General features: G+C 51.8%; 1 protein-coding gene across 2 annotated transcripts; it reads right to left on the bottom strand.

Moving 5' to 3' along the window:
- Positions 1-4,408: 4,408 nt before the first annotated feature.
- Positions 4,409-19,305, bottom strand: HPCAL4 (hippocalcin like 4). 2 transcript variants are annotated; one of them, XM_020800642.3, is made up of 6 exons: positions 19,096-19,305; positions 7,941-8,055; positions 7,074-7,163; positions 6,757-6,926; positions 6,003-6,218; positions 4,409-5,183 (listed from the first exon to the last, which is right to left on the bottom strand). In XM_020800642.3, exons 4-6 carry the CDS (start codon positions 6,916-6,918, stop codon positions 4,986-4,988), a joined length of 576 nt encoding a protein of 191 aa, XP_020656301.1. In that variant the 5' UTR covers positions 6,919-6,926; positions 7,074-7,163; positions 7,941-8,055; positions 19,096-19,305; the 3' UTR covers positions 4,409-4,985. The 2 variants fall into 2 exon arrangements, with proteins under 2 accessions (XP_020656301.1, XP_020656302.1); XM_020800643.3 differs by lacking the exon at positions 7,941-8,055.
- Positions 19,306-20,433: the final 1,128 nt, after the last annotated feature.

Genomic DNA, 20,433 nt, shown 5'->3' with positions numbered 1-20,433 from the left:
TAAGAAACTTGGTGGGAACCCAGGAGCAACGGAGGTGTCAAGAGGACGTTGGCAGGAAACTGGGCCAGGGCCCAGGAGGTAATTTTAGCCCTCTCCTCTCAGTGGAAAATCAAGAACACGCACAGGAAGAGACAGCTTTCATTGGCAGCCCTCTCCCCTCTCCCTAGGGAAACTGTGTTTGAGCAGCTGCCTATCCATAAAAACTAGAGTAAAATCTTTTTGAAAAAATAAACCCAAACTCAGAGCAGGACATGGGTCTCTGTTCCCTGCAGTGATAATTTCTGGGGTCAGGACTGGAGCGGGTCCATCGAAAGCTTGGCATCCAGGGAATTCTCCTCTAAACAGATGGCATCACGTCCCACAGAGATGTTCCTTCTGCACAGGTGCTCTGCCGCCTTGCAAAGTGGCTGCTGCAAGAAAAGGAGAGCATACACAAAATCTGTATAAATAGTACACTTGTGTAGAAGAGTGTTTGTTTACAAACACTGTTCTGTGCCAAAGCCCTCGCTGTAATCCAGCCACTTTGCAAGGTGGCAGAGCACCTGTGCAGGAGGAACATCTCTGTGGGACGTGATGCCATCTGTTTAGAAAAGAACTCCCTGAATGCCAAGCTTTTGAGGGACCCGCTCCGATCCTGACTCCAGATGCTCCCAAATGCCACGGAGCACCTGCAGTGGAAGGGTGCTTCTGCGTGTGTGCGCCATCTGGACGCCCCACCGCAGGCGTGCCAGGGCCAATTCAACCACCACCAGAAACTGGAAATATCGTAAGAGATGCTACGAGGACCACTGTATTTCTTAGCCACTGATGAAGATGGTTTGGTTTAAGAGGGTCGTAATGAGGCTGAGGAAGCAGAAAGAAAAGGATAAAAAAATTGATGCCGAGGCCTTATAAGACCCTCCAGAAGAAAGCGTCTTTCTGCATCAGCAGAATTCATTTCCAAGAACCAAAAATGGCTCCTATGCCTTTTGAGGAGCATCATCTCCACGATGATGAACAGCAGCTGGCTTTATGAGGTTCTTTTCCTTGGGAGAAAAAGCGAGTCCTTTCTCCCTGGAGTTGTACGTCCTTTCCGTTCATGGGCTCTTCCATCCTTCCCTCCAGAGAAGCACCAGAGATGCACTGAAGGATCCCAGGCAGGTGCTCCTCCTCTGGTGGAAAGAGACTGTGGCACCTCACAAGAGAAACACACACACACACCCCGATGCAAATCGAGTTGCCTTCTCTCTCCTGCTGGCTGGCTGCCAACCAGCCACTGGGGCCAGCCTCGCCGAGGTCTGTGGGTGCAGGAAGGGACAACTCAGCAGGCATAACTCTCCCCACACACCTTTTCTCCTTGCGGTATGAGGGCTCAGCAGTCACAGACTGGTGGTTCCATGAACTGATGTCCTATCCCTGCCTAGCAAGAAGGGTGTGAGCAGAGGACTGCTCCCCCCTGCACTCTTCCGCTCCCTCTGGTCCAGTTCTGTAGTCTCGGGTCTGTTTGTGCAAAACGTCACTAGGACACTCTTCTGCATCAGTGCTGGGCAAACTCCCGCCCTGAGCATTTCCTCCCACTCCATGCGGGCTTCCTGGTGTCGTGAGACGCAAGTCCGCACGTGAAAGCATGGATACATCGATGTTGCACATGTGCTGCAGAGAAAGGAGCTGCTTCACGCACCCGTGATAAACACGCGCCGTCGTGCAGTTCTAAATATTCCCTTTTAAATAAGCTCTCCCTTCTTGCTGTCACTTTTCTTAGTCTCTCTTCCAAGGAAATGAAATGAAATGCAGATTTCAGATCCTAATTGTGTGGGCTGGACTGACCTTCAGAAGAAATTCAGTACCAAGGATAGACTGGCTCTACAGAATAGGATAATTTATGCAAAGGTGCCAGGAAGAGACATTTCTCTGCTCCATATTTCTTTGGGATTGCCCTGGATGGCCGTTGAGGGGGGGGGGACATTTGAGGGTTAGGCTTCCCAAATAGGAAGACTTCCAGCCTCCAGGGGTGCAAAACTGTTATCTGTGCTCATACACTCCTAGGCATGCCTTACAGGGCTTATTCTGGAGGCCGTCGCGTCCTTGGGCTAACAGAGCCCTCTACCGGTCCAGAGGAGCAATGCCCCAGTGAGTCACCTGGCTTGGGTTTTTGGTCCGTTCCTCTGTTTTTGGAGTGCAAGCCCTTTATCGCATCTTAGGGCGCCTGCCCTCGTTGGGCAGTTGTGATAGAGCGTTCGTGGCTACGGTGAATGCAAAGGAAAACCTACCAAGCCACCTCCCTACCTGCTCGAGTGGAACTTCAGTGGCAGAGCAAAGAAATTCCAACTGAGAACTGAAATGTTCTCCAAAAACTTAGTAACACTGCAATCTAAAGTTTGCTGATAACATCCTTTCTCTAGGTATGGAAATGAAACTCCCAAATCTATATTTAAAAAATCAAGCGGGAAATTCCTGTTATGTCAGACACATTTTATTTCCCACCCCACCTCAAGATTTATCTTTTTTATTTTAAAAAAAGATTATGTCTGTCTATGTATCTATATATTAACTTCACAACTGCTAAACAATTACAGTATTACAATATTCAAAATTACAACAACCAGACATTATACATTTCCAGGGAGAGTCCTCAGTCCACCATGGGGACAGTGGTGGGCAGAGGTGGCAGGGCCGGGAAGGGGATGTTAGACTGAACGTCCACCAATTTACTGCCCTGGAGTGTTAAGCCTAAACCCGAGGTCAGATGCACAAAGATGGCATTGTCCCTCGCTCCCACCCTCTCATCCACCCATCCAATTGCAAGGAAAGGAGAAGTTTTAATTTCCAATTTAGGTTAATTACACTTTCGGCTTACCACCATGAACCTGACTATTGTAACTATGGTTAATAGAAGACAAGCAACTTGATAAACTATGGTTTAAAGCTGGTTTGTTTCCAATAACTGTAGTTAACCTTCACCACAGTGTGTAGGTTCAGATGAAAGCGTAAATTGGCATTAACCGACATCGAGAGGCATTCTGCTTCATGCTTCCTCAAGGCTGGGGCATAGCCAAAGCCTGTGAGCCCAAGGTTTGCTTAGGGGCTCTCTTGTAACCCTTAATTAGAGTTTGGTGTTATAACTTGGACAACCCGGTGGCATTCTCGGGACCAGGATCTGCGTGCCTAGGAGCCTCCCAGAGGTCCAAAACAGAAACCTTTCAGCCTTCCTAGGCCTCTTCTCCTACACTGGTTGGTCTACCCACAGAAACCAGTTTTGAAGAGAAAAGCTACTTTTAGCTACTGCGGCACAGCTAATCCTCTTTAGGGCCCACTTGAAAAACCACTTTTCCAATGTTGGGAGATCCTTTCCTCCAGTCAATGTTTATCTTCTAGAAAGGTGCTTTTAACCTGCTTTCATCACAGTGCAAACAGGCAAAGTATTAAGCCGTTATAAAACAATGGGGCATCCCACCACGGTCCCACCCCACAGCGTTGGCTTCACATAGCCACGTTGCAGCAGGTGAAACACCTGTGAGGAAGTGGGGGGAGAGAGAGAGAGAGAGGAAGAGGAAACAGCCAGCAGGACTCCAGCATGAGCAGAGCACGGGGGTCGGTGAACATCTGCTCTGCAGTGTTGGGCAGGAACACTCAACTCCATCCAACCACCTCCAGATCTCAAAAAACAAACAAACAAAAAACCCGAGCTTTGCTCTCTACTCTCGCCTGGGGAGCCCAGTCTGCTCCAAGGGCAGAAGATGAAGGGAGGCCATTATAAACCAATGCTACTCTTTTCTGTAGGAGTGCAAATGTATGAAAGATCTCACCCCAAAGTGAGCCTTTGACCCTAGAAAAGGCCAGGTCTTTCCGCCAAGTGTCCGGTTCTATGTTTCAAACAGGAGTCCCTCTTCCACATATATAAATGCAACATCATTGTGTTTTGACAGTAGCGGAGCCTGCACAAATGAGTGCCTGTAAAGGACCCTCTGGGCGTGAGATAACAAAATACAAGCCCCCCCCTCCCCCGAGTTTCACAAAGTTCTCAGTCCTTTGGTAAAGCATGCGGTCCTCCCCTGCTGCAGGAGGATATAGATTTATACGTGATGGACCAAGACTGCATTATTAGGAAAAGCCAAAGCAGAAACACCCCACATTTTGACGCACCAAGAGATTACTAAGACATGCACCTTGTCCCAATGGCTCTGTTACTCACTTGGACCGCGGGTGGGGTCACTCCGTTTTAAAGCGCCAATTTGAACAGGGTTAGAGACATCAAGGGTTTTTTAACTGGATCGAAAGCCATAGGATCAGCCCCGTGCCTGGGGAATGTTGCTTCCGCCAACGAGCGTAACATGGCAGTGGAAGAGGAGGAGGAGGAGGGGAAGAGAAAGGGGGTGCAGGGGGAACAGGCCACTTCCCCTCTGGGGCTTCAGGGTGTGGAGGTTGGGGAGAGGTGTTGGGAGAGCAAATTTAGATGATGCATTGAAGTTGGCGTTAAGAGGGTGCGCATGAAGATCGCGCTGGGGGTGGGTGGGGGCCTCTAGATGAAATGACAGCTGAGGTTGAAGGGGAGAGAGCCTGGGGGTGGCAAGGTCCTTGGGGCTGTTGCCTCTTGGGCCAGGGGTTCTGTCCGCACCAGCAAAAGGTAGATTTGCCAGCACCGTCCTGGCACACCAGAGAGCCAGGAATTAAAACAGGAAGGGGGTAGGGCAGTTTTGGTAGGCTCCCGCTGTGGTGGATGAACCAGAGGACAGAGACCAAGAAATTCAGTTGGGCAGACTTAAGGGAAATCCCTCCCTCCCTCCCTCCCACCCCCGGCTGCTAGTGGTGTAGAACCATGGCAAGCATCACTGACGTTGCAGGGGAGGGGGGTTTCTCTGGGGTGGGGGCTTTGCCTGGGTCAAGAAAGCCATGTGAAACAGCTCGTCTTGCCCCAGAAAGGGAGGTCTGCGGGTACAAGGAGAATGGCCTGACCCAGGGAGAGGGTGGGCTGTGCCGCACCCCCACCCCCACCCCCCGCAGCCCCACTATTTCTGCATGTCACACTGCAAGAGGAGCACAATGGAGGGGTCACTCTTGGCAGCCTCCTTGAACTCATCCAGACTGATCTGGTCATCTTTGTCCTTGTCCATCTTGGTGAAGATCTTGTCCACGCGCTGCTGGGGGGTCAGGCCGTCCTGGTTCATCCGCATCATGATCACCGTCCCCACCATCTTGTAGATTGCCTGAAACACAGGAGGATGAAATGGGAGGCATGCAAAGAGAGGATGCTTTGCTCTCTCTCTCTCTCTCTCTCTCATCCACCCTCAACAGCTCCCCAGGCCACCTGGGGCAAACCCCCTGGAGTTTTGGAGCCGAGGGATGGCCCGCAGGGGGCGGCTCTGTCCTGGGAGAGGTGGGCACCATGGCGATCGTCCAGGCATCCCACCGACGGGGCTACCTGCCTTTCTTTGTACAAAAGCCCCCCAGGTGGCCACATGGATCAACAAGGCAAATGTGCAGCATCTTTTTTTAAAAGAGCAACTCCATTTGTGCATGATACTTTAAGTCCTCCAGAACAAAGTGGAAATGAGGCTGGGGAGAAGAGAAGCATCTAAGTCCAAAGGATTGGTTTAAATCATAAGCTCTGTCATCAAACTCAGTCCTAAGACAGACCGACGGGTGACACTCCCCCCCCCCCCCCGGTTGCTGTTCAGGTGTCACATAACATCTCACAGGGCCTGTTGAGGTGAAGAAGGAAAGGTGGGGCCTCCAATTTAGAAGGTCCGTCTAAGTGATGATTTTAGAGAATAACCTTTTGATCTGACCTTCGACAGAGACTTCTTAACAGATTTGAGGCATTCCTCCTGCTTGACGCCACCATGACTGTTCTGATGTGAATGCATTGAACCTAACACTGCTGTGGTTCTGTGGGTCCCCCGACTTCTCCCCGCTCCCCGCAAGCCACTTCGGAAGGATGCTTCCGGCACCATGTTGGGGCGCTTGTCTTGTCTAAGCAGGCCAAGGCTGGGAGCCCTCAGCACCGCACGCGCCCCCCCCGGTACCTCAATGATCTCCAGCATTTCCAAGCGGGTGATCTTGCCGTCTCCGTCCAGGTCGTACATCTCAAAGGCCCAGTTCAACTTCTGCTCAAAGCTTCCCCTGGACGTCACGGAGAGGGCGCAGATAAACTCCCGGAAGTCAATGGTGCCGTCGCCGTTCTTGTCAAAGGTGCGGAAAGCATGTTGCGCGAACTTGGACGCGTCTCCGTAAGGGAAAAACTGCCAGAGGGGAGGGAGGGGTGGTGGGAAAGAGGGTGTAAGCAAAGCCCGGAGGCAGCAACAGCAGGCGGCAGAGGCCAACGGTCGCCATGTCCGAGCACCTTGTGTCTTGCCTCTGAGGCTTCTGCGGGTGAACCCTGGAGGGAGAAGCTCCACCTGTAACCTCTGCAGGTGCCAGGTGACTTCTGCCCGACAGAGAGCAGGAAACCCGACTGAAGAGCAAGACCAGCTCTCCCGGAGGGTCCCAGGAGAGGGGAAGAAACCTCAGAGCAGCTGAAGGACTCTGGCGGTCCTCAGAGGCTACAAAAATTGTGTGCGTGTATATGTGTGCTGGGGCATGCATCATCCTTCTCTGCTCCAGGGTACGCGTGTCTTTTGTCCCACTGAGTGGTCTTTCATCTCTTGGTGGACTGGGAGGGAGGCAGACCCCAGCGCTGGTCTGAATGGGCGGCATGGGTCGGGGGGGGGAGGCCCTCCAAAGTGGAGCCGCTCAGCCTTCCCCTGCGGGCTCCCTCCCACCCCCACCCCCTCAACGTACCTTGATGTAGAGCTGCTGGAATTCATCCAGGTTGAGGATCCCCGTGGGGCAGTCCTTCAGGAACCCTTTGTACCACTGCTTCAGCTCCTGCTCGTTGAATTCCGTGTTCCTCACCAGGTCGTCCAGCATCTCGGGAGCCAGCTTGCTGTTGTGCTTGCCCATGGCTGGTCCTGGGGAAGAGGGTCACGTCAGCAACAGGAAAAGGCCTCAGCCCCCCCTCACGGCAGCGGCGGTTGCCACATGTTCAGGGCTGCTTGCTTTGTCTCCCCTTCACCTCCCCCACCCCCCCAAACTCTGACTTCAGGGACGTTGCTCACCTCAGCCGGACGTTTTCCCAGGGCAGCAGCCAGCCTGCGGAAAAGCTCCGATAAAAAACACAGGCCACCTCTCCCTTGGACGAAAATCCGCTGCAGAAACGAAGGAGGCAAAACAAAACAAAAAGGGTGTTTGTACTGCAGGAGGTTCCTCTTGATAGATCTAGCAGGTCAGCAAAACCATTCACAGGAGTGACGATGGCATTTTTTCTCATTTAGTTATAGGTTGCAGAGAGACAGGCGGGGGGCTGGCAGGAGCCTGCTGGGATGGGCGAGGGGCAGATAAAAGTGCCCTGTCTTGCCCACCCAGAACCCTCGAATCTGACCCATCTGTGGGACCTCAAACGCAAAAGACAGGAGGAGGAGAGAGGAGGGGAGATTTCCCCCTCCAGATACCTTGTCAACAACAACAGCAAACCAAGCCCCCACACAGCCACTCGCTTCTTTCAACTCCCCGGCTGACAATGTTATGAACACCAGCCTTTTTTTCTCTAGAAATCTGCCAGGAGACGTATTAAGATGTGAGGTATCAGGAAAGCGTGGCTTCACACCAACAGGGAAATCCATCCATGCCCACCCTAAGAGGTACCTAACCCCCCCCAGCCCTTTTCCCATCCCCACAATGATCATTAAATGCCTTCAAGCGGATTTCTGGTGACCCTTGAGGAGGTTGACCCTTCCCTTCTTCTTCTGCGGACGCTTCTGGGGCTGGGCAGAGACACAGGCTGGCTCGTCCCCCAGAAGGCACTGTGGGGAATCAAACTTCTGCTCTTTGGCTCTTTAGTCAAGGGCCCGAGTACATAAACCTGTGGATTAAATGTTGTTTTCCAGTGTGCCGGATGAAACAGATTGTAATCCACGAAACCTTACCCAGCAGCAGACTTGTTCAGCGTAAGGCACTGAAGTTCTTTCTGTTTCTGTTTCTGTTGTTGTGGAGACAGACTGCGGCTGTTCACCTCTCCGGTCACTGCAGATCTGTTGACAACTAAGAACGCAGCCTGCTTATTTAACTTATATGCAGAATACATCATGTGAAAGGCAGGACTGGATGAATCCCAAACCGGAATTAAGATTGCCGGAAGAAATATCAACAACCTCCGATATGCAGATGATGCCACTCTGATGGCAGAAAGTGAGCAGGAATTAAGGAACCTCGTAATGAGGGTGAAAGAGAAGAGTGCAAAAAAAATGGTCTGAAGCTCAACTTCAAAAAAACCTAAGATCATGACCACTGGTCCCATCACCTCCTGGCAAATAGAAGATATGGAGGCAGTGACAAATTTTACTTTCTTGGGCTCCCTGATCACTGCAGATGGAGACAGCAGCCACGAAATTAAAAGACGCCTGCTTCTTGGGAGGAAAGTGATGACAAACCTAGACAGCAACTTAAAAAGCAGAGACATTACCTTGCCGACAAAGGTCCGCATAGTCAAAGCTACAGTTTTTCCAGTAGTGATGTACAGAAGTAAGAGCTGGACCATAAAGAAGGCTGACCACCAAAGAACTGATGCTTTTGAATTGTGTTGCTGGAGGAGACTCTTGAGAATCCCCTGGACTGCAAAGAGAAACAAACCTATTCGTTCTGAAGGAAATCAACCCTCAGTGCTCCCTGGAAGGACAGATCCAGAAGCCGAGGCGCCAAGACTTTGGCCATCTCATGAGAAGAGAAGACTCACCTGGAGAAGACCCTGATGTTGGGAAAATGTGAAGCCAAGAGGAGAAGGGGACAACAGAGGACGAGATGGTTGGACAATGTCATTGAAGTGACCAACATGACTTTGACCCAACTCCGGGAGGCAGTGGAAGACAGGAGGGCCTGGCGTGCTCAGGTCCATATGGGGTCACGAAGAGTTGGACATGACTTAATGATTAAACAACAACAACAACACAGCCTAGGAACACTTCACACAGAGCAGAAGAGCCAGGGCCTTGGGACATGTGGAAGGGGGAAAAACAACAACAAATAGCAGGAGTTCTGGGGATGTGCAAAAGGCATCACGCCAACACTGAGTCAGCATAGCTCAAGCCAACCACCTCTGGAGCTACATGCACAGCTGGACAAGAAGAGCAACAGGAGATTGTGTTTGGGTTTTGCATGGTGTTTTAACACAGCCACCCAGGAAGGGAACATATGGATCTGGCTGGTGCATTTCAGATAGAGATGGGCACGAATTAAAAAATGAATCAACTAACTCATTTTAAAAAATCATTAATTCGGCAATTCATATTCGTACAAGTCAATGTCCCAAAGAATACGAATCAATACATTTTAAACAATTTTGACTTGCTATAAAATAGCCTCCTAGGCATGAAGAGACACAAATATTGCAGAGAAGTTTCCTCTGGCTCTCCTCTACAATTCCCCGAAGATTAGTGAAGATGGGGTTTCAAGTGTCTGAGTTATACACCCACAAAGAGACACACCCCCAGGAAAGTTCCCCCAGGCACCTAGAGGCACCAAAATTGCAGAGAAGCTTCCCCTGACTCTATAATCCCTTCAAGTTTGGTGAAGACTGGGTTTCCCCTGGGGGGACCCAATTCATGGGTGTATAATTTGGAAGTCTGAAATCCAAACTTCACCAAAGTTGCAGAGCCTGTAGAAGAGACTCAGAGGAAGCAACCTTGTAAATTTGGTATCTCTTGGTGCCTGGAAGGGCTGTTTTATATTGTTTTAAATTTTTTAAAAAATGAATTGACAAATCAATTTGTCCACTCGTCAGAAAAAAATTGCAAATTCGTAATTCGTGATTCATCGACCTTGATGAATCACAAATAAAAACAAACCAACATGTTTCTGATTTGTGCCCATCTCTAAATTCAGCTTAAGCATGAAGGAAAGGGGTTCGTTTCATCCTTTTCTACCACTTCTCCGGCATGGAATTCCTTCCCTGCTCCCAGTCTATCAAAGCTGGGAAACCTAGCAATCCCAGGGGCTTTCTCAAGAGTGCTTTGCAAATGGTCTCTGTAGTTCACCGTTTCCCATACTGTACCTCTCAGCTTGAGCGTAATCGCTGCTAGCTGGACTCCTTCTGTTTCATCCCCCCCACCCTCACTGCAATCACGTTCTCCCTCTCCTCCCCACCCACATCCTAGGTATATTAATATCTTCTTCCAACGGAGGATGATGTTTCATGATGATTCATCTGAGGGGAGGGGGAGGCAAGGCTGCAGCTCTTGAGTGGCTTCTGCCCCAAGAGATGGATGTAGCTGCTCTTTTGGGAAAAAAAAGGCTTGTTATACATGAGGGCTTGCGCTGTGAAGGCGGCCAGGGCACAGAGCGTGATCCCAAGGCAAGCCGGCCCTCAGCCCCCACAGTGGCTGGTAATGGGAAAAGTGGATGTCCTGGGATCTACTCCCAAATCTTTGCACTTGACATTTGGTCTACTGTCTGTTTTCAACTCTGCAGGACCTCTGGGTGCCCCCTTGCTCAGCTTCTCCATCTCCTGGGCCTCTGGAATTCCTATTGTAGGGGTTAAACATCAGCCAAATGAACCCGTTTCCCTTGTACAAAAGCTGGCTAAAAATGGTGTGTGTGTGTGTGTGTGTGTGTGTGTGTGCGTGCGTGCGTGCGTGCGTGCACGTGTGCGTGCGTGCGCGTTTGTGCGTGCGCGCACACGCACGCACGATCCGGGTTTAATCTCAGGTAGCTGGCTCAAGGCTGACTCAGCTTTCCATCCTTCTGAGGTTGGCAAACTGTGCACCCAGTTTGCTTGGGGGTGGGCAGGCCACGAGCAGCTTGCATAATGAAATTGTAGACCAGTCAGAGAGTGCTTTAAGCACCATGGGGCTTTATATAAGCAGCACGCTTTATAGGCTATCAAGTCATTTTGCGACTTAGATTGACCTTATGAAGTGATGACCCGTCCTTAACAGCCCTGCTCGGTTCTGGTAGAGGCAGAGATCCAGCTTCCTTCCTTGAGTCAAGCTGTCACAACCCAACCTTGTTCTTCACTCACACAAAGTTACTCTTGAGCATCGTTTCTACCGCCTTTGTGGCTGCCCTTCCAACCCAAATCCCTTTTGGATTTCTTGGCTACCGTCTCCATTTCAGGCAACCACGGCATCAAAAATCTCTTGACAATTTCAACATCTTAATTGTCTAAAATCTTGTAATTATTCCGCAGTCACGATTTTTGTCTTCTTAATTTCCCAGCATAATCCTCCTTTGGCATTTTCTTCCATAACCTTCATCCATAACAGCTTCCAATGAGCCCTCCTTATTCTGGATCTCTCCCCCTCCTATAAAACTTCAGAGGCTGCATTTTGTTACATGTAAGAGATGAATACTGTACTTTGCCACCCGTCAGTCGGAGCTCCCACACACCTTGGCATTTTCCTGGTGATTAAACCAGAGAGGCAGATGGCTGGCAGGAAAGCAGAGCATGATGCTCTTTCAGAGTGCCTTCACAAGACGGGCATGGGAAAGCTTCTTAGCTCAGAACGGTCCCTTCCTGCTGGGACCCGTGCTCTTGTGACAAGGCTAACCTTTCACATATGGACAGCCGCAGCACAACCCTGTACAGCTTCACTCACAAGCAAGACCACTGGGCTCGCTCTCAGGTGGGCAGGGATCCGACGGCAGGTGCGGGGTCTCCTGCAAATGCCCACAGGGCAGTGCCACCTTAAGCATAAGGAGTGTGTGTCTTGTTTTCTCCTGGCCCGGCTCCAGACTTTTGTGTAAGCTAGGAAATCCCAGGCCATTGACAGAGATCAGGTCACCTGATGACCCCCTTGCAGTTTCCCCCATGCCAGAAGAAGATTCTGTCTGCAGAGAGGTCTTCCTGCACGCCTCAAGGAAAGGTCAAAGTAAGATAAGCTCCCCCCGCCCCCCGGGATTCTCTTGGCACCAGGGGACTGACCACAACACACTTAACACGTTTAGCTTTCCCTCCTGCATTTCCAGGGTTGTGGGTGTGGGTTTTTTTTCCCTCTTCTTCATCTTCACTGAAGCCAAAGGCTCAAAGGAGACATACAGTCGCAAGAAGTAGTTGTGACCACTGGCGAGGAGACGGTGGATTAATTCCACCAGAAAAAACAGAAGGAGCCATAAATGTTCCTTCGCCACCACCAAGCAGTATTATTATGTACTGCATAATAAGAGCAAGAATCCATTCCGATTTCTGTACATACTGACTGCAGTGGTATAAAGTGGGATTCTGCTTTATGAGTCCCTAATTTCTGGAAGAATGGGAGTTTGGGGGAAGTTAACATGAAATGCACAGTGCTGCCAGAAATGCAAAGGAAGGAAAATCCACCCTTGAGTATACTGTATGTACAATTGTGGCCTTTCCCCTTTTCCCCAAAGGGTAAAATTATGGGGAGAGAGAAAAGGCAATGGAACTATTCTGAGTCTGGTGGGGGCACCAATCGGTTCTATTGATATTTGGAGCCAACTGAGGAGCAGGGAAAACAGGTTGGGGGGGGGGCAAATGGAGCCAAGAACTGACCAGGCAAGAGTGACGAAATTGACGAGATCACAGTGGGCAAAGAGATCCAGTCCAGCAAAGAAAGGCTCTCTCAAATGGACAGCAAGGAGTACACAGTCCCGGGGCTCCCCTAGAAGAAGGGAAGGGAAAACCACTTCAGAATACTTTATCCCCAGAAGATGAAAATGTAGGAAGGGTCACCCTAAGTTGGAATTGACTCAAAAGCACACAATTTACTTGCCTTCGCTTTTCATTGATGAGTTCCTTTTTCCTGTAGACCTCTATGTATAGGCAAAGGAAGCATGTAATTATACATTCCTAGTGTTATATTTAAAAATGTACAGTATGCACTTTGGGAAGAAAGACAGCAGGAAAGGAAGGCCAAATATGCGATGGATTGAAGCCACAACCTTTTGTTTGCAAGAGGCGAGCGGGGCTAATGTTCGTGACAAGACCTTTCGGAGGTCACTGGCTGATCCATTGGGCCACCATAAGTCAGAGGCTACTTGATGGCGCAGAACAATGAGAATGGCAGACAGATCAATCTCTGGCTTGGGTGTTCATGTTCTGGATGAGATTTGGGAACAGAGAAGGGATGAGCGAGCATCTTGGTCCCTAGCCCTGTCACATGCAGTCACTGGTGCTGCAGCTGCCATGGCAACGGTTCCGCTCGAATCGGATTGGTCCCAGCAGCATCTGCATCCCTGAAGCTACCCACCGGCTCTTTCATCCTGGTGTCTCTCCCTATGCCTTCTTCCCCCTTGACTTCCACGGACCTTTTATGATGGAGCTAAACACCAAAACCAGAAGCCTCCACCCATTACATCCTATCGGCTTTTCTTTTGGGGAAGGACCTCCCCAACACCTCACCATCATCTAGATTTCCTCCCTCGTTAAAACTGTTATGGCAATTTATAGGTCCTTTATAAGCAATGCTTGTTTCCCCTAAATGCTAAAACCGAGGGACATCCAACTGAGAAATTGTGCCACCGTCATATCATGCATCCTCCCCTTCCATTAAAAATGAAAAAAAGAAAAAAGAAGAAGTTTACATGTGTTTATTCTGCAGGTTCAGAAAAGGAAGAGAAAAATCTGAGCCACAAGGCTTCTGCTGACAACCACATCCACGTCAAATATGAACGATATGCTATGAGGCTTTGGTACAGGATTCCCAGCCGTGTATCAAAGGAAACAGAAGGGAACACTGGTTTCTTTATCCATAAGGGGTCCTGGTTCAGGCACATGGCCCTCTACTTGCCAGCTTTGGAATATTTAAAAATGAAGCTAGCAGCTCATGTTTCACAAAGGTAAGTGTTGCAAGGACTCTGCTTGTAAAACCAAGACGTGGGTGAGGAGGAAGAGTCCTCTCGGTCCTCCTGGAAAGCTTTTCCCCAAAGCGATCCTTTCCCTTCCTGTGCAATCATCACAACTGAGTGGTGGCCAGACTTGCTGCTCAGCTCTTGCGGACGGACGGGCGGGCAGGGGATGGGGGAGACGCCAGGGTGGCCTGGGCAGTTTTTCTCTTTTGCTGCCTGGGGTGGGTCCCAAACGCCACCCAGCCTGTGGAGGCCACCATCTGGAAAGATTTGCAGAGACCACTTCGGAACCTCATCTCCTTGTCCTCCAACGACGACCGCTTTCCCCGGCCACATTGGCTTGCCCTGTTCTAAAATGGTATCACCCACACATCTGGAGTACAGGACTTGGAAGCAGCCCTAAATCAGAAAGAAAAAGAAGCTGCGCTGGCCTCAAAAGGATGACCAGCGTCCATGTTGCCATGAGAACCTTTATTAGGCCAACCGACATGGCTTCTCTAGGCAAATTCTCTATGCAAACTTTAAGGATAAAAAAAAAAATTTACTGGGCATGTGATATTACAAGAAGTGTGAGGGGAGCCACTCAGCCCGGCAAACCACCTCTCCAGACCTCACCTTGCTGATTCCTTTCACATCTCCCTGGTCTCGATGGTCAGACCTTGAAAGACACTGATGTGAAAGGCAGGCCCAGCTACAGCTGGGAGGTGGAGGCAGATTTTCGGCTAGGTTCAAGGAATTTCTGCCTAGCCTCTGAGGTGCGGAAATTTGCCTCCCTTTCTGGCTGTCACCCAGGCGTTCTGAGCTTGCCCGGGACCGAGAACTTCTTCCTTCTTTTTTTGCATACAAGGACAGAAAACCTGTTGTAAAAGCGTAGCAATTTGCATGAAGCTCCCAAGAGAATCTGACGCCGGACTTGCAAAAGAGGGTTTTGGGGTTGCTGTTCCACCCCTGCCTTCCTCCAGAGCCCCTCGTAGGGGAGAGGTTCACCTCCTCGGGCACCCTACGGCCTGAGGACTATTTGGCTCAAGCAGGTTTTATCCATGAGATTAGAAAGCCCTGGGCTTTTCTGCTCCTGGGGTGGCCGGTGACTGTCAGGTTGGAGTGAGGTAGGGTGGCAAGAAGCACAGAGCAGCCAGGCCAGGGATGCCAGGAGGCTGAGAGAGAGAAGAGACCCCGCTCTGAGGTCCAGGTTTTATACCTGGCCACAAAGGCCTGCCTTCTTTTGAATTTCAAGCCCTCCATGGCAGATCATTTTCTCAGCGACTGAGATCCATGAGGGACAGAAACTTTTTTGAAAAAAGCCCACCAGAGGCGACCGGTCAAGAAAATGTCAGGGACGTGGATTCAAGCAGTGGAAGTCAGACTGAAGTCAAACCAGCAACTCGACTCCGGTTCCCCCCCCCCAATGACTCAGATTCGAGTCACGACTCAGAACCACTCGTCCCTCCCTTTTTTTTTCTGAGGGGGGAAAACATGTTTTGAAGAGGGCCTCAGGACTTGGTTACCACAGACTCAGAGTCAGTCTTGGGACCCAAAGACTTAACCAACATCCCTGGAAAATGTCACCTGGTTGTGTAGCAGACACCTTGCAAACGGGAGGTAGATCAACCCTCAGTCCCCAAAGGAGAGGGGAAGTCTTTTCAAATCAGGCTGAAGGGACTTAGCGAAAAGAAGAGACACATTAAGAGAAATCTCGGCAAGAGAGAGGCCTCATTCCTTGAAACCGGTGCTGTCAAGAAGCTGCAAGACGCTCCTCGCAACAGACAGAAGGAAAGGGCAAGGAGGGACATCAGGCGGTGTCACTGATGGCCCCTAAAAGAACAAGACAAGACATCGCCAGGAGTATATAAAAAACAGAGGAGAAGCTGCAGGGCCTTGAACCTGCACACAAGACCAGAGTGGCTGCTACTTCAAAGGCAAAAGGAGCAAGACTGGGGTTCTCTCAAGCGCAGGGTGGGCATTGGAGAACCCCTCCTCCCACAGCCGTGGTCCTCAAAGGTACGGCTGGCTAAGAGGCAGAGCTGTTGTCAGTCACGATATCGCCACAAGAACCGTTCTGCAGCACGCAGGCGCACGCACCCCTTCCTCCTCCTCCTCTGCAGCAGCAGAATCCTACGATATGTCTCCCTGGCCAAGCGGCTGTAAAGATCACAATGTAAGAATGCACTTGCTTCTGCTGATGTCCTCTGGCAGAGACGTCAGACCAAAGCGCACTTTATCTCCCTGTCTTGTCCAACGATACACGAAACCCATTGTGCAAAAGCTGGATTAGATTCAGATGAAGGAGGAGTGAAAATGGGCAGAAGAAACATCGATGACTTTAGCCACGCAGATGACTCTCCACATTGCTGGTGGAAAACAGCAGTGACTTGAAACAAGCACAGGTTAAGGTTGAAGAAGAAGGTACAAAAGGAGGATTACAGTTGAACATTAGGGAGACAAAAAATGCGGCGAACGCAAGAATTGCATGACGTCAGTGCTGGCAATGAAGAAATCAAGACGGTTGAAAATTTTCTACATTTCAGGCCAGATGTCAATACAAATGGAGACAGCAGCCAAGAAGTTAGAAGAAAACGTAGATTAGGAAGGGCGGCTCTGGAGGAAGTAGAAAAGATTCACAAGGGTACGTATGGAGGCATCACGGGAAACCAAGGACAAGATTGCCCATACTATGGAATTTCCAGTTAATACAGTGTCCCTGAAAGTGAACCACGAAGAAAGCTGGTATGAAAAGCCCCCAACTCAATTGCAACATGGCCTTCGGGGGAAAGCTTTTATGGATACCATCTATATTATGGGGCTTTGCAAAACCTAACAGGTTTCGCCAGGTAAGTGAGATTTTTTAAAGGGTGTTTTTTTTAAAAAATCGAAGCTAGAGCCTCCCCTCACCCCCCCCCCACACATACTGCCATGGGTTTCCGTGGCCGAACAGGTATTCAAAACCAGGTCTCCTAACTCTTAATCTGTCACTATTGACCACATCAGGTACCGCAGATCATCAGAAAGACAAACAAACAAAGAAAAAGATTCTGAAGTCTCCCTAGAAGCAAAATGACTAAATTGTGGCCTGACCTACTTTGGGCACATCATAAGACCAAGACATGCTCAAAAAAGCAGTCATGCTGGGTAAAAGGGAAAGCAGCAGGAAAAGAGGAAGGCAGGACACAAGATGGGTGGACTCAGTAAAGGAAGCCATGGCATTGAGTCCGCAAGAGCGGCACAGGGCTGTTCACAACAGGATCTTTTGGGAAACACTCAGTCCGAGGGTTGCCCTACATTGGAAACCGCTTGACAATCTGAAGAACAGAACTTTGAAGACTCGGAATGTCACATGTATTGTGATCTCCATCCTCGAGGGCCCTGATCAGGTGAGAAGGGAAACTAGCACCACATCCACCTTTACTCGCTAGAAAGACAGGTGAGAAGAAATTGCTTGTATATCCCGAGAGGTTGTCTCTGACTTACTCCCCCCCCCCTTTTGCTTCCCTTCTCCCTATCTCGGCTTCCTCGTTTCCCAAACGGGGCCTGTTAACTTAGCATCCTCTCCTCCTTCCTTTCTGAGATTTTAGTGCAAAAAGGAAATAAACAGAAGCAAAACGAAGCGTTGGGCTCCAGCCTCTTTATTCCCCCCAGGGGTGGAATTCTGCTGAGGAGGGCGATTTTACGCTGTTGGCCACCTGGGAGTGACGGCAAAGGATTCTCTGGTCCTGTCCCCCTGGCATGCCTTTTGGGGCACAGAGTGTTGGCCCACCCGAGAACCAGCTTTCCGTGTGTGTGTGTGTGTGTGTGTGTGTGTGTGTGTGTGTGTGTGTGTGTGTGTGTGTGTGTGTGTGTGTTTACATGCTCAGGGACTGAGGCCTGGTGTGAAGAGTTGGGGGTGGGGGCATGGTACAGGGCAGTGTCTCTAGTTTTCTCTGGCCATTGCTAGACATCAAGGGCAGACATCTTTGGAGAGTCTTGGGCTGTTCTCTCCTCCTGCTCAGAGGAGGCTGCATGGCATGTCCAACTCCCTGCCCCCTCTTCCCCAGCTGCTAGTTGCCCAAGGCAGGAACACAACAACCGAACAACCGAACAATGATCTGGCTGTCTCTCTGTCCATCCGTCCGTCCTTCCTTCCTTCTCCCTGTCTATCCTGAATCCTTCCTTCCTCCCCCCCCCCACCTCACCGCCCTGTGGCAGCCATGGAGATTTTTATAAGAGCAGACGGTGGTGGATCCGCAGGCAGAGAGACTTTGCTACAGGGGAACGGCGTGGATGTGGGGAAGAGACCGTGGCATGCCAAGAGGTGGAAAGGAAGGACGTCACACCTTCTCAGCTGAGCTGGGGCCGGGGGTTTCCCTGAAAGGGGGCAATGTGTTTTGAATCCCACACCTCTGGAAGACTTGAAGGGAACGTAAAGGCATGGCTGTCCCTCACCAAGAGTGTGACGTCGCAGAGAGAATGTCAGACCGGGAGTTAGGAGACCTGGGTTCAAATCTTCCCTTGACCATGGAGACCCACTGGGGCACTAGAACTGGCTAAACCATTCCTTGAACATTTTACATCCCTCAGAATCCCTACTAGGGCTTGGAGGGATTTGACAGCACTTAACTCCATGCGAGGAAAACAAACAAACACACCTCTCGCTATCCAGTGTGGTTAGTGAATGGGCTAAGACTCAGGTAGAGTCTGCTGAGCCATAGAAGCTCACTGGTGGTACAGAACTGGTAAAGACACACACCTTAAAGCTTGAAAGCCCAACTGCTTGAAGCCTGATCCGACTTGAAGACACAGAACATCACAGGCATTACCGTGACTGGACCACGAAAATACCACCAGCAGCGGGGCAGGAACCTCCGTGCCTGGCCTGCGAAGCCTCCCTCCCGGAGGACTGGAGAGCCCGCCTGCTGACTCGCAGTCCAGTCCGGGGGCGGGGAGGGGAGGGGAGGGGAGGGGAAGCCCAGCCGCGGTCCTGAAGCCCCACTTTCTCTCCCACCCTGGCCTCTGGCAGGTGAGCTGCTTGCTCTGATCTCTCCCCCCCCGCCGCCTGTCCGGTAGAAAAACACCTCACCTGGGTTGAGTTCAGTGGGTGGACCCCCCCTTCCCCGACCCTCGGAGGCCCGGAGCCCCTTCTCCCGAAGCAGAGACGCGCCATCATCCGGAGATGCTGAGGACGGGGGGCGGGGCGGAAACAAAGGATGCTAGGGGGGCGCATCTGGGGGGGCGGCTGCCTGGCCTCGCCTTCCCTCCCCCAAAGCCAGACCCCATCCACCCGCCCACCGAGGCCCGATCCCCGCGGCTTACCTGGCCGGTGAGGGGCTCCACCTGCGCTGGGAGCTGCTGTTGCTGCCGGTGGGAGCGAGCCCCTACCCCATGCACCGGGAGCGCGGGATGCAGCGAGGGAAGGACGGCCGGCTGGCTGGCTGGTTGGCTGGCTGGCTGGATGGATGGATGGATGGATGGATGGCTGACGCCCCGCGCGCGGCCCCTTCCTGCACCTGCTCCGACGGCCGCCTTCGGTTCGCTTCCTGCGCCTCCTTTTGTACCGGGAGGAGCCCCTCTTGGGGAGGAGGGGGCGGCGCGCAGGCTCTGCTCGCCGCCTCATTGGTCGCCAGCCGTGCCCGTCACCGCCCCCTGCCCACGTCGCTCCAGGTGAGACGGGGAGGTGTCGCCGGCCGCCCCGTCCAGAGCGCCTGCTGGGGGTCCGGGGATCCCCTCCGCTGCCCCTCCTCTCGCTCCCTCTCCGCCCGGGGGGGGGGCGGGGGGCTCCTCCTTAGCAGGTTTTCTGCACATCCTCCGGGACCCCCTTAGCTCGCCGGGGCTGGCCCCTCTCCGGGCCGCCCGTCGCTGGTCGTCACCCGTGTGGCAGAGCCGGGCAGCGCATCCCTCACCTGGGCGCCCTTGGGCGGCCGTCGGCCCTCCTTTCCTCCCCACCCGGTGCACCAGGCACCGCACCCCTGAGCGGCGCTGTCCGGTGAACCGTGACGTCATTTGCGGGGGGGCAAGGATTGGGGGCAGGCGGGTGAGCAAGGGAGGGCCACGCCGGAGACGGGCGGCACAGAGGGAAGACCCCGAGAAACCCTGCAGGAGAGCGCGGGGGGCTTGGCCTCGGGAGGCTGGTGGGGCCCCCAGGCGTCTCTCTCTCTCTCTCTTGCTCTGTGTGTGGGAGATTGGCGGGGGGGGGGGGGCTTCCCTGCCCGAAAAAAGGCCCACCATGAACTGTTCGGGCTCCACCTTCCCTCAAGCTGTGCTTTAGCAAAAAGATTGAATGGCGACTCCCTGTTAGTTTTTCCAGGCGAATCCTTTGAACTGTAAGCTCACTGGGGCAGGGACCTGGGATTCTGGCCGAGGGGGGGGGTGTTTCCGGAAAAAGTACATATTCCATGCTCCGATTCTTAGGATTATTAAGAAAGGGCAGTGGAATGAGGCCAAAACAGATTGCCTCTTGACATCACTGGAGGGGTCTGCATTTCTTCTTGTTTCCCTCCCACAGGCTGCGTCTGTCCAGGCTACTCTTGTCCCCCCCCCCGCCGGTGGGGGCAGCCATTCGGGGGGGGGGGTGCTGTGGCCACGTCACCTGCAAGCGGGACTGAGGCCCTCCTTGCCCCCCTCCTTCCTTTACACCTCGGAAAGGCAAAGACG

This window comes from Pogona vitticeps, chromosome 9 (assembly GCF_051106095.1).
Source record: "Pogona vitticeps strain Pit_001003342236 chromosome 9, PviZW2.1, whole genome shotgun sequence".
NCBI lineage: Eukaryota > Metazoa > Chordata > Lepidosauria > Squamata > Agamidae > Pogona > Pogona vitticeps.
The sequence above is the reverse complement of the archived record's forward strand: the minus strand, read 5'-3'. Positions and strand labels throughout refer to the sequence as shown.

Excerpts from the sequence above, each read along its gene's own strand:
- HPCAL4 (XM_020800642.3), bottom strand. The coding sequence starts at position 6,918 with ATGGGCAAGCACAACAGCAAGCTGGCTCCCGAGATGCTGGACGACCTG. Across the intron at positions 6,219-6,756 it reads TCCAGCAGCTCTACATCAAG|TTTTTCCCTTACGGAGACGC; the intron begins GTACGTTGAGGG and ends CCCCTCTGGCAG. Across the intron at positions 5,184-6,002 it reads AAATGCTGGAGATCATTGAG|GCAATCTACAAGATGGTGGG; the intron begins GTACCGGGGGGG and ends CCTGTGTTTCAG.